Raw genomic sequence first — 13,821 nt, forward strand, 5'->3', positions numbered from 1 at the left:
TTTGCTGTTTTTCAACATTTTTGCACCATTTTTTAGATATGGCCATTCTATATTATTTCAGAATTTTGGTAAAAATTTTATCAAAATCGGACGATTATATGATATAGCTGCCATAGGAACGGTCGAGAAATAAATAGGAAAAAAATTATAGTTTCGTTGTTTTTCAACGTATGTTTATCTACTCTGAGATATAATCTTTTTTTATTATTCTAGAATTATGGTATAAATTTCATAAAAATCGGACAACTATATCATATAGCTGCCATATAAACCGATCGGTAGATGTAGAGAAAATGTAAAACTGGGAATGTAAAACTGTAACTGTCAAACTGTAAACATAATAAGTATCGGTAAAATGTAATGAAACTCTGTTTTGTGAGTGTTTTCAGCATTTAAATCTATAATATAAACATCGAAACCAATCTGCAAGGGTATACAAACTTCGGCGTGCCAAAGTTAGCTTCCTTTCTTGTTTTTTAAAGTATTTTCATCTACTCTGAGATGTGAGCTTTTTTTATTTTTTCAGAATTTCGGTTTTAATTTTATGAAAATCAAATTACAATATCATACAGTAGCCATCGAAACGATCGGTATATGAAGAGAAAATGTAAAGCTGCGAATGTAAAACGTGAACTGTCAAACTGTAAATATAATAAGTATAGGTAAATGAAATGCAATTTTGATATTACTTTTCTATTTTTAGAATAAAACATAGTTATTTTATATCAATGAATCTTTTTATTTTTTTTTATCAAAACTTCCTTTCTTGTTGAATAATAATTATTATTATTGGATGAAAAAAGTATAAAATGGAAATACAAGCTATACTCTGATTTTAAGTTTCACCATGTTAATGATTTGAATTATTATTTGTACAGGGTTAAATCCTAATATTTCAAATGAATTACCTGTAAATAACAACACTCTCTGGTAGATAGCCATTTCGTTTTTCGTATAATTTAAGAGCGTCTTCAAAAGAGGCAGATAACCCATTAACAATTTCTTCCCCTCTGGTTTGTACAATAGCTCTGCTGTACCATTGTGAGTACGTTGAATTCATAGACGCCACAAAAGCTGAAATATACAAATATGTATTTAAGTTTATATATATTTTTTAAAGTTTAAAAGAAAGTTGTCATCTTAATAATGCGTATAACAACATTTTAGCACCATTTTTGAGATATGGCTATTTTGCTTTATTTCAGAATTTAAGTTTTAATTTTATAAAAATCGGACGACTATATCTTATAGCTTCCATAGGAACAGTCGGGAAATTAATAGGAACAAAATTGTAACTTCGTTGTTTTTCAACGTATTTTCATCTACTCTGAGATATGAGTTTTTTTTATTATTTTAGAATTTTTGTATAAATTTCATAAAAATAGGACAAATATATCATATAGCTGCAAAGCTATACAAACTTCGGCGTGCCGAAATTAGCTTCCTCTCTTGTTTAACATGTTTTCACATTTTTTAAGATATGGCTTTTTCTTATTATTTCAGAATTTCGATTTTAATTTTATGAAAATCGAACGAATTATTGGAAAAATTTCGGTTTTAATTTTCTTCTTCTTTTCTTTTCTTGTTTTGAAAAATTGTCTATTGAATCGCAGTGATTTATATCGTGAGCATATACAATTATTGGTTCTAGCTGATTAAGCACATGTTAGTTTTTCAAACAAATATATTGGTTCTTAAGTTATAACCATTTTGTGGAAATATTTAAGAGTCCTATAGCGAATCCACGAAGTCAAGTTCTTGGTCAAGACGTTTTAATTTAAAGACATTTTGAAAACTGATTTTTTTTACCTTGTTTTGGTTTTATTTTGACTCTTTATATATGTTTAAATATGTTTATATTTACTTTAAACGTGTTTTTTTTGCCGGCTCGACGGGGAGGGGGTGGTGGTAAACATAAAATAAAAAATAAAAATAAAACAATTTTTATTTTTTATATTTCGGTTGTACATCGTCAACCATCTTCAGGGTAAATTATAACACAAAAATAAAAAACCATACTTATAACTGTCGCACCGGGACTAAATGGAATATTCCCAGCCATGTTACAGGTGACCAAAGAAGTGATCACCCCATGGCTTTACGCAATATATACGGCTTGCCTAAGTTCGGGTTATATCCCTGTTCAATGGAGGACCTCTCAAATTGTCTTTCTGCCCAAAGCAGAAAAGTGCAGCCATGTGAGCCCCAAGGATTACAGACCGATAAGCCTCACAAAATTTATGCTCAAAACGCTAGAAAAACTGTTGGACTTATACATAATGAACGATGTAGGGAGACTACTGTCGACCAACCAGTATGCCTACTGGGACAATACGTCCCAGTAATTTTCAAACTTCCATAATTTTATAAATTTTAAAGCGATCGCTTATGTGAACTATCCCAAACGCACCTTTAAGTGTCTATTTCACAATTAAACGCAAATGTAACGGTTAACAATGTTAACTTTAGTTTACTATATCAAACACTTTTTTAAATACATAGAAACTTACAAATTCTGCCTTCTTGATCGGTTTTCAAGTATATTCGATGTTTAAGGGGGTTTCCTGAATTAGAAGGCAAAAAAAATCGATTTTTTTTTATTGCTTAAATCGATAGATAAACTATCTAAGAATATACCACAAAAATTTCAGAAGCCAATTCGAAGTATTTTCGAAGATACAGAGATGAAAGCAAAGAAGCGCCGGGTAGGTTTGCAGGCGCTTTGGCGAACTTTGAGGCCCGTTTTCTCACTTTTCATTTTTACGATTCTTTCGAATTGGCGGGAAAGATAACAAAAAAACTTATTGACCGATTGAAACGAATAAAGGCTTATTCTCTTTAGAATTAAATTCTCTTCTAAATGAACTAAAACGGTTGTTGAAAACCGCTTTTTATATTTTTTACAGCATGTTAAAATCAATATTGCATTTTTCGGGATAAAATATTGACTTTAACATGCTGTAAAAAATATAAAAAGCGGTTTTCAACAACCGTTTTAGTTCATTTAGAAGAGAATTTAATTCTAAAGAGAATAAGCCTTTATTCGTTTCAATCGGTCAATAAGTTTTTTTGTTATCTTTCCCGCCAATTCGAAAGAATCGTAAAAATTAAAAGTGGAGAAAACGGGCCTCAAAGTTCGCCAAGCGCCTGCAAACTAGAGGTCTGCATGAATTAATTCAAAACGGCATATGAGACATTCATATCTCAGTGAATTGAATGAATTCGGCTGCGAATTCCACTGAATTTGAGTGAATGCGTGCGCCGTCGTTGTACTTACAACTACACACTCACACATAGGGAGAGCGAATTGAATGCCGACAGAGCCGAATACAGAGAATGAGTATTCGCTTACGTGCGCTTCCAGTGGGAAACATAATTTGATGACATATAATTGACTTCATTAATTTAAATTTTTTTCTTTAGTGTTTGTATTTGTTTATTTATATTATAACTTACTTACATATGTACTTATATATATTATAATATTATAATAATAATATGACTGCGCAGTCGTTGTATTCTGAGTATTCTAAGAATTCTTTGCTGCCTTCATTCATTCATTATGTTTTGCACACGCATTCACTCAATTCAATGCGTTATGAATACTCAAAATTTCGCAGAATTGGGTACAGAATGAGATGCGAACTCGATCAGCTGAATGCGTTGTACTCAAAAATGAGTACAACATTCAGAAGTACTCAGTGAAGCTTATGCTTGAATGCGGCCATGCAGACCTCTACTGCAAACCTACCCGGCGCTCCTTTGCTTTCATCTCTGTATCTTCGAAAATACTTCGAATTGGCTTCTGAAATTTTTGTGGTATATTCTTAGATAGTTTATCTATCGATTTAAGCAATAAAAAAAAATCGATTTGTTTTGCCTCCTAATTCAGGAAACCCCCTTAACAAGTGAACATCAATGTTGGACGATTTTTAAGAAACATCGATTGTATCAAATAAACATCGATGTTTGTTCCAGCACTAGTTAACATCGGCATGTATGTGCAAAATTGACAATGAATTTCACAACTTCGGTAAAGTTTCGTCAGTTGCAAAATTTGACAAAAACGCATGTGCGGTGCGATATATAATTCCACCATAGCGCTATATGCATCCAAGAAGATACTTAGCAGGACATGGGGCCTCTCACCCGCTCTAATGCATTGGGTCTACATATCGGTGGTGCGTCCGACTCTGCTGTATGGAGTCTTATTGTGGTGGCAAGCCATGGAGAAGAAAACGTATAATAAGCTTATGGAGAGAACCCAGCGGCAGGCACTGCTCTGCATATCAGGGGCGCCGAGGTCAACCCCCACCAAAGCACTCGAAACCATAATCGGTATATATCCCATAGATATCCAAGCGCAACTGACAGCAGGAAAGGCGGCACAACATCTGGTTGCATCAGGAAACTAGTCAATTGGTCGAGACATGAGCAGTACATCTGACTACATGATACCCAGAACGTGCCAGGACGTAAACACAACAGTATTCATAGGACCAAATGACTGGAAGTCAGACCAGGATCATGCTCAATACCTCAATATATACACCGACGGCTGCAGGATGTATAGAGCTCTCGCAGAGCATAAACCGTCCACATGAGGCAGTTAATTTGTTCATAGACAGTCTAGCGGCGATAAGATCCATGCAATCATCAGCGGTCAGTTCCAAAAATGTACTGGCAAGCAGGGAGTCACTAGATAGCCTAAGCACGACTAAGTCAGTGAGGATATACTGGGTTCCCAGCCACCAAGTCATAGACGGTAACGAGACCACGGATGAACTTGCAAATGAAGGCGTCGGACTGGCGAGTGAAAGATCAGAAAACGTGTCTGTCTCCCTTAGAACGCTCCAAACTAGCTGGAGAGACGGGCTGTAGGAGTAATTCCACAACCTGCAGAATAGCAAAAATCATGTGCTGCATCTTCCGCGGAAGGACTGCAGAATGTTAGTGGGTGTTCTGCCTGTCTGTTGCACATGCAGTCAAGCTGGGTATTACCGACAACGCCAAATGCCGGAAATGTGATGAATCCGAGGCAACCGAAATCTTGGAGAATCTCATTTGCAAATGTCTAGCCCTAACGAGGGCAAGAATGGGATACCTAGGCTCTGGCATCGCTAGAAGATGCCTCCAGGAGGAAGCCAGACAAAATTCCAGAATAGGCCAAACCAGAGAAATATTATATAAAGGATATGACAGCTAGCGGCGTCGTTGGTAAACTCGATGACAAGACAAAGGATGAAGAAAAGGCACAACGGAGACCTTTGATTAAGGTTGCGTCAAAGAACGTGAGTACTTCAAAAATTTTTAATTACATTTATTTTCCATGTTATGTTTGGTAATCCTACCGGTCTTAACGTTTTATAGCCGTTCAATTGGTTGTTTGACGTATAAATAAACATGTTTGCATATTTTATAAGAAAAAGTTGTACAAATTTTGTTTTAGCTGGACAGAACTGTCATATAATTGTTAGTACATAGGTGAAATTAATGCATATCTTACCGGCAACAGAACTCCCCTGATTAGATGGGTCATGATAAGAGTCAATTCCGCAAATCATTACATTTTTAAAGGGAATTTTAACCGTCCATAGGGATCCTCCTATTTTACAATTCATTTGTAAAATAATTTTTTGAACAATTGAACGATTTTTTGTTTCGTTCAATAATGTTTTTGCGTTTATAACCTACAAAAAAAAGAAAGTGAACTTACTATACAGTGATATAATAAAAACAACAAAATATTGTTTAATATAGGCTTTTTACTCATTAGTTTGATATCTTCGTATAACTATTTTTTTTTTGGAAGGTAAGCAGCACCAAAAAAGTAAAAGCCCCACCAAAAGCCCAAAATATAATAGGTATATTTATTTATTGGATGTTGGTAACCACACTCAAGTTACCCCTACACGTGTTTGTTATTCATAGGTAAAGAAAACGAGCATTAACGAAAACAAAATATTTTCTTCAAAGAGTATTGCTTTCAAAGCCGTGTATAGGTAAAGGAAACAAAAATTATAGAAAAAGAGTTGCTTTGTAAAACTACAATTTTTGTTAAACTTTATTGAACACTTCTTCTCTCGTTAAAGCTCTCTAGGTTAGGTATACAATGTTGTTTCTATACGTCTTCTCTTTATAGGGTCTTCCCACACACCGTCAAAGCGCATCCGTTGAACAAACGGTCCATAAGGTTTTGCCGTTCCGATTTTTCTCAATTGGCCCTGCATCAAAGCGCGTCTAAATGTAACGACCGTTTGTTTGGCGATAGTTAGGCGATAGTTCTTCGGTGCAACTCTGATTCTTCTTCTTAATTTGACCATTCACTACGAAAATGTAAACAAACTTGCGAGGAACAAATGAAAAATGGAAGGCGCCAATGCAAAAGGTTGTATATTAACAGGTTGTTTACATTTTAATATTGATAATTGTTTTTAATTTTGCAGATGATTCTAGAACCGCCGGTGGGAAGCTGAGATGGACCCTCCATATGGAGTGCCTGCTCATAGATGTATGGCAGGAAAATATTGAGCACTTGCGGGGACCGCGAAAAAATAGCCATGTGTATATGGAGATGGCCCAGACCTTGATGGAGGCTGGGTATGATGTATCTTGGAAGGACATTAAGACGAAGCTGGAGAACCTGACAAGGAAATGCAAGTAAATATGAGTACCAGAATATATTGGATTAATTAATTCCGCTAAATTATTCTTATTTGCAGACAGGAAAAAGACAAAATGGGGCCAAGCGGTGGAGCTCCATCTGCCTGGCAGCATTTTGAGGCGCTGCAAGCGTTCCTCGGCTCGTTCCATGTCCATAACTTGGAGCAGGATACGGTGGACAACGAGAGTATGTTCCCTCCCAGATAGTTCTTATGTACATTCAATAATTAACATATTTTTATTGCAGATACGACGCAGTACTTTTCGGAGGAATATCTGGAGGACGTGCAGGAGACAAGTATGAGCGGAAGTCGACGTTCCGGCAGTTTGCCTCCAGCAAAAAGAGCGAAAGTAGACCAGAAAAGCGAGCTGGTCGAGATTGCTCGAGAGAGGCTGGAGGAGCAGAAAACGCAAACGGAAATTCTGCAAAGAATGGCGGACAGCCAGGAGAAGTTCCAGTCGGAACTTCTCCAATTTCTGAGGGAGTCCAAGCAGTAAAAAACATTATAGAATAATTAATAAAAAATCCAAATAAATATTAATAAAACCATAATTTATTTACATATTTTTGTTACCATTAAGGCAGTATTGAGCAATTGCTGCTCTAACTTTTTCAGCAGGTTGGCTAAAATCTGCAGACATATTCGTTCGGTTGGGTTGTTCTCGAAGGTCACTGGCAGCCAGTTGCCAATTATCATTAATAACGCTGTTGTGCTCATTTAAAATGTTATGCAAAATACAACAGGTTAGAACAATTGCATTATTGTTTTTGTAGTGGCTGTCAAGTCCCTTTCCAACAAATCGAAACCTGGCCTTTAAATGCCCAAAAGCATTTTCAACAACTCGTCTAGCTTTGGACAAATTGTAATTAAATGTGCGCTCTTCTATGCTCGCGGTCGTCGAAAATGGGTATGGTTTCATCAGCGTTTGGGAAAATCGGAAAGCCGAGTCTCCAATAAGCAGCAGCGGAACTTGTACGCCACAAATTTCCTTTGATTTTTCCCAAATTAATGTAGACGACCCCAATTTCCTTGCAAGGCTAGACTTTTGAAAAATAGTCGAGTCGTTGCAACGCCCTGCAGAGCCGATGTTTACGTAGGTGAATCTGTACCTATAGTTAATATACAATTTAATACAATTAGCAGATTATAAAACATCTAAAGAGCAGGTAACTTGCCTGTAATCCACAAGAGCGAATAGTACTATTGAGTACCAACCTTTATAGTTGTGATGATCGACTGCATCTGCTGCCGATGGTTTTATTTCGATATGACAACCATCTAGAATATAGATATACACTGCGCGTCACCAGATTAGCGCCCCCTTGGTGTTCGCGTTTGAAGTGAAATATTATCAAAACTATTAAAGATTGAACTGTACAATTATTATCCAATATAATTCGATTAATTCTCTAAATAAAAACATATATTAGAAGGCAGTTGGTATTTGCATAGAATTGTATTAAATTAAAAACTAAAGAAACAGGTTTATTTGGAAGAAAAAACAGCGTCATCAGATTAGCGCCCTCAAAATATAAATTTAAATATCTTTCTTAACTTGGTGAGCACAGCAACCATTTTTTTTTTGCTGTTAAATTAAACATTTTTCTTCCATTTGACATACAATATGGGCAGAGGAACAATCTTGTCTTCGGAGGAAAAATCGAAAATCGAAGCGTTCAATGAATGTGGACTTTCTCTTCACAAAATCGCCGAAAAATCGGGAAGACATCGCAAAACCATTGCACATTTTCTTTAAAATAAGGAAAGCTATGGAAAAAATTACAAAGGAGGTAATAACAGTGTTGTTAGTTCAGCAGATCGCAGAGCTATACTCCGAGAGGCGCCCAACTCCCACGACTCGACCGCCAAAATAATAGAAAAAACTGGTGTTAAGGGAAGCAAATCGACTGTTTTAAGGGTGATCAAGAATGCCGACCATTTAAAGAGGCTAAAACTGAAAAAAAAGCCACCTCTTAACCAAGTGCGAAAAGAAATCCGCCTAAAGTTTGCTCGAACGCATATGACATGGTCCAATGAGTGGCATAACGTCGTATTTTCAGACGAAAAAAAATTTAACCTGAGGATCCTGACGGATATAATTACTATTTCCAGGATTTACGCAAGGAAGAGCATCATCTGGATCGCTTACATAGCCGGGTTGGAGGAGTAATGGTATGGGGAGCCATATCCTCTTAGGGCAACTGCGAACTGCAGTTTTAACCCCAAAGATGAACGCGGAAAATTACAATTGCGTTCTAAAAACTGCATTTCCCGTTTTTAAAAACTTATTTGGAAATCTCAAATGGCATTTTCAGCACGACAATGCCCCAATCCACACAGCCACGACCGTAAAAGCATGGATTCAAAAGGAAAATGTCAGTGTCCTGGAGTGGCCCCCATACTCCCCAGACCTGAACATAATAGAAAACGTCTTGGGATGGTTAGCTAGTAAGGTGTACGAGGCTGGCAAGCAATATGCTACCAAGGAGGATTTAATTCACAGTATAAAACAGGCCTGGACAACAATAACGTTGGAATATCTCAAAAACATGTATGACTCTCTCCCCAATCGAGTTTGTGAAGTCCTTGTAAACAAGGGAGGGACAACCCATTATTAAATTTCCTTAAAAATGCTTAAACTTAATCATAAAATTGTTAAAGATAGTATTTTGTAAGAACTTCATCAAAAAAAGTTAAGTTAATGTAGGTGGCGCTAATCTGATGACGCAGTTTTTTCTTCCAAATAAACCTGTTACTTTAGTTTTTAATTTAATACAATTCTATGCAAATACCAACTGCCTTCTAATATATGTTTTTATTTAGAGAATTAATCGAATTATATTGGATAATAATTGTACAGTTCAATCTTTAATAGTTTTGATAATATTTCACTTTAAACGCGAACACCAAGGGGGGCGCTAATCTGGTGACGCGCAGTGTACATATATATTTTATATATGTACGTGAACAGATTAATGAATTAATTTATTACCAATTGCTCCTAGACATTGATCAAAGCCCCTGACACACTCCTCAACTTTTTCGAGAGTTAAATAGTCAGGGGACATGAATTCACCGGCAAACTCGGCAATGACAGCCCGGCAAAATTCATGGAGGATTTTGCACACAGTGTTTTGTGCCACACCGAATAGCCTTCCAATGGAACGATACTCCGACGATGATCCCAAGGTGTACAAGGCGATAGCAATCCTCTTCTCCAAAGGAATTGCAGTTCGCCAGTTGGTATCCTTCTTTCGGAGAACTTCTAGGCGATCCACCAAAAAGGAAAAGGTACGCTTCTCCATCCGAAAGCTCTCTTTAAAGAACTCATCGCTGTTTTCCGGTATATCCTTCTCCCAAAATGTTCCGAATCGCTTCTATTTAATATACAAATCATATTTAATCTGTATTTAATTAAATTTTGGTAGCACCTACCGCCATCCACATGCTTCGTGGCATTTGCTCTTTGGTAGAGTAAAGGACTTCAAGGAGAGCTTCCAAGTCGTCGTCGTCATTTGCATTTAGCGACATGAAAACCTGTCGCAATCTAAGATTTTGCTGCTGTACAACAGCCAAAATAGTTGCTAACTTCTCCATTTTAATTTTTGCTACAGCCAATTCGACGGCCTTTGTTTACGTTTTCATGAGCCACAGCTGATCGATCAGCTGTTCGGATGCCAGATGCGCTTTGACGGTGTGTGGGAACACGAGTTTCGCATCTGCGAAAAATCCCAAACGTTCCTCACAGATGCGCTGTGTGGGAAGACAGTATTAGGTAGTCTCTCGGAGAGATGCAAAAACATCGATATCACTATAGATAGTATCGATGTTTTTAAAAAGGCGATACATCGATTTATTTTGTCCAACATCGATGTTTTTGCAGCTCTAAGAAGGATTCCAAAATCCAACAAATGAAAGCAGGAAAATGAGCTGAGCCATGATACAATTATACAAGGTAAACCCGTCAGAAAAATAAGCCCTAGTTCCGTTTATCAAAATGTGTGTGAGAAGCACAAGAGCTGTCAAATTAAGCCCCAAAACCCGAACGATTTGGTCGACGGGACTACCTTATATAATTCTATTATGAGCTGAGCTTTAGTATTAAAGATGTGCAGAAACTTTGTCTAAATGTGAACAAAGAACATTTAAAAAAGGCGGAAAATTTCGAATGACAATGGATCGCGCTTTAAACCAAAGGCTGTAAATGTGCTTTTGTCTTTACAAAACAAAACCAATGGTTAATTAACTAAAAATCTTAAATGTTATTATGTTAATTTTTTATCTATAAAAGATCGAACCGTATTCGTTTAATCAATATAAGTAATACAAATATATTTTAACGTAAATAAAAGTTTAAAACAGTGTTTTGAAGCAAATTATGGGAAATTTTAAAAATTACAAAAAATTCGATGTTTTCAGCGATATATCGATGTTTTTAAACATGGATGCTTTTGCATCACTAGTCTCTCCAGGTAGTTTTCTCTAGGTAGTGATCGCACCTCTTCGATCATGCACGGTCGATATCAATATCGAGTGCACAGTTTCCTTGTCATTTAATTCATTTAAGTTTAGTGCTGATAAATTCTAACGCAATCTGTGCTTTTGCGGTTGTACAACAGCCAAAATAGTTGGTAAATGCTCCATTTCAAATTTGCAACTGCCAATTCGACAGCCTTTGTTTACGTTTTCATGAGCCACAGCTGATCGATCAGCTGTTCGGATGCTAAATGCGCTTTAATGTTGTGTGGGAACACGAGTTTCACATTTGTGAAAAATCCCAAACGTTCCTCACAAATGCGCTGCGTGGGAAGACAGTATAAAGCCGTGCATTGAAAATGCATGCAAGCTTGCAATAGGTAGAATAAATTTTTGGAACGTTGAGTTATTTTGCAGGTACACGGTGGGAACCGTTTTGCTTTTCTACCGCTATTTATCGACAATTTTAGTATACCTTTAATTTAAGGGGGGATATATGTACATGTAAACTGTCAAAATCTAGGCATTTTTTCTGCATTTTTTTTAAATAGTCAAGCTATCTTCGTGAAACTTTGTTATTTACAATATTTTACAAAATGGCGGACCTATGGAAAATATGCCGCAGCGCCTCGAGCTTTGAATTTCCCGGCTATGGACACGATAGAGCTCGTAATTTGTGTCGGAAATTCTCAAAGAAAAATTGGTTGTATTCATTAAACCTTTACCTTCTATTTGAATCGAAAAAAAAAAGAAATTACGACAAAAAAATTCAATTCAGTTTTGAAGGAAAAAATTTTATTTTCAGGAAATCAGATTTCACTTCCAATCCTCTTAAAAAATAGTAATACTAATTTGTATTTCCCTCATTTAGATTCAAATAGAAGATAATTTCATGCTGATCTTAATCATTTTTGATTCACTCCGATATGTTACATAGTTTTTGGTAAATATGCGAAAATGATAAGCTGAGAAAAAGACGTTTAAAGTTTTCGACGCGCCAACGTAAACACTTATGTATATACCTTGCGTGCATACTTGATTTAAGGCACTTAGAGTTGGAGTTCGATAGTGAAACTTACACAGTATATTTTAAAGTAATAAACCTTTTTTTTTAACAAAAAAAAATTGTTTGCCAAAACAATTTTGGTTTACATGTATATTCCCCCTTATGGACCTATGACACTCTAATGCAGTTTTCATTAATCAGTTGCTATATTAGGACTTGAAAGAGACAACTATATGTGTTATTTTTCTTGCATTATTTGGGTAACACGACTAAGGTCACACCGATTGAAAAGGTAAACAATAAAAACGGCCGCCATTCGAGACGTATTACTATGAATTCCTCGTCGAAGTATTCACTGATAAATGAATGCGGAAACCTTTAAATTTATGTTTTTAACCTATAATGCCATTTTTTTTAATTATTAAAAAAAATATATATATTTAAATTAATTTTACAGCGCAATAACCTTGCCATCAAAAACATATTATTTTTCCTAATTTTCTAATATTTTTTCAGTTCAGAAACCAGCAAAATGAACTAAAAATAAAATTCTCATTGCAAGACCACTTTGAGTTTCGCGCTCTAATGAACTGGCTAATACACTTTTCAATTACAATTTTCTTCATTAAAACCGTATTTTGTTATCGGTCCAAATCTAGTATCTTGTATATTTTATGTAGATCTATAGATTTTCGCGGCAATGAAGTAGCTAATCCATTATTCTAATGCATTAGAGTGCCATAAAGTCATCTTGCTCGCACTTGTGTAAAACGCTGTAGCGCTCTCAAATCTTAAATGAAATGAAATCTGTAATTAATGCGCTAATGTATTAATAATAGTTTTTGTCGAAAAATATTCAGGTCTGTTCTAGTTTCCACTCGGAAAATGCTCGAGAGTAGAATTGCAGAGGTTGTAGAAAAAGTTCCCTTTGCATAACATTTAGTTCATTTTGTAGATTTAATTGGCTAGTATTTTAAACAAGAATATATTCTTTAAACTAATAACCAGAGAACGTCAAGGGTGTCACTTTTTGGCACCCGAATCACACTTATAAGTTTGGAGTGCTTGTCGCACTCACAAACAACAAGAATAGAATAACACACCCAAACGCACAAATCGCTTTGGGTGTTTCGGGTCTTTGCATTTCGTCACTCACTCAAACAGTATGCGTAGATTCTATTTCACCAGACACTCAAAAATGTTGCGCAGATAAGTGAACTGCACAATGCACTCAAAGCAAAAAAGCTCAAAAAATGGACCAAAAGCAACGGTAGATCACGAAATAATAATTATAAGCATTTGTTATTTTTATAATGACTTTCTTAAAAACATTAAAATTAAATACGCGCAATGAAGCAGCAAAACACGGCTTTTTGTTCTCTCCATTTCGCTCACTCCTTTTGCTTTAGCATACTGATCGGCGTCAACTCATGTATACATGCAGAAAAGAGCACGAAATCGTTTTGCGAGTGTGCGTATGAGCATGGCCGAAAATGTCAGTGCAAGGCAACACACCTTATTTAAGAGTGCCGATCACACTCTAAGTGCCAAAAACGCACAAATGATTCGGGTACACTTATTGTTTGGGTGTACCCTTGCCGTTCTCTGCTAATAACCAATCTCTTAATTGGAAAACAACTTAAAGAGTAATTGATTGAAATGAATCCTCGGAAT

The 13,821-nt window shown here is 36.0% G+C and overlaps 2 protein-coding genes across 4 annotated transcripts in view; one reads left to right on the top strand and one right to left on the bottom strand.

Moving 5' to 3' along the window:
- The window catches only part of AGO3 (Argonaute 3), a 200,209-nt gene that overhangs the window by 70,807 nt on the left and 115,581 nt on the right, over nt 1-13,821 (bottom strand). For 2 of the 3 annotated variants that reach the window (XM_041775360.2, XM_070286347.1), the window contains exons 4-5: nt 5,507-5,690; nt 909-1,074 (exon numbers count right to left, since the gene is read on the bottom strand). In XM_041775360.2, coding sequence (XP_041631294.1) covers nt 909-1,074; nt 5,507-5,690 — 350 coding nt within the window. Of the gene's footprint in view, nt 1-908; nt 1,075-5,506; nt 5,691-13,821 lie in introns of those variants that run through there. The other variant, XM_041775362.2, reaches the window with a different exon arrangement.
- Nucleotides 5,144-7,161, top strand: LOC138928889 (uncharacterized). The gene is made up of 5 exons (XM_070287144.1): nt 5,144-5,291; nt 6,143-6,388; nt 6,447-6,660; nt 6,723-6,850; nt 6,911-7,161. The coding sequence occupies exons 2-5, from the start codon at nt 6,367-6,369 to the stop codon at nt 7,159-7,161; spliced, it is 615 nt and encodes a 204-aa protein (XP_070143245.1). The 5' UTR covers nt 5,144-5,291; nt 6,143-6,366.

This window comes from Drosophila kikkawai, chromosome 3R (assembly GCF_030179895.1).
Source record: "Drosophila kikkawai strain 14028-0561.14 chromosome 3R, DkikHiC1v2, whole genome shotgun sequence".
Lineage (NCBI taxonomy): Eukaryota > Metazoa > Arthropoda > Insecta > Diptera > Drosophilidae > Drosophila > Drosophila kikkawai.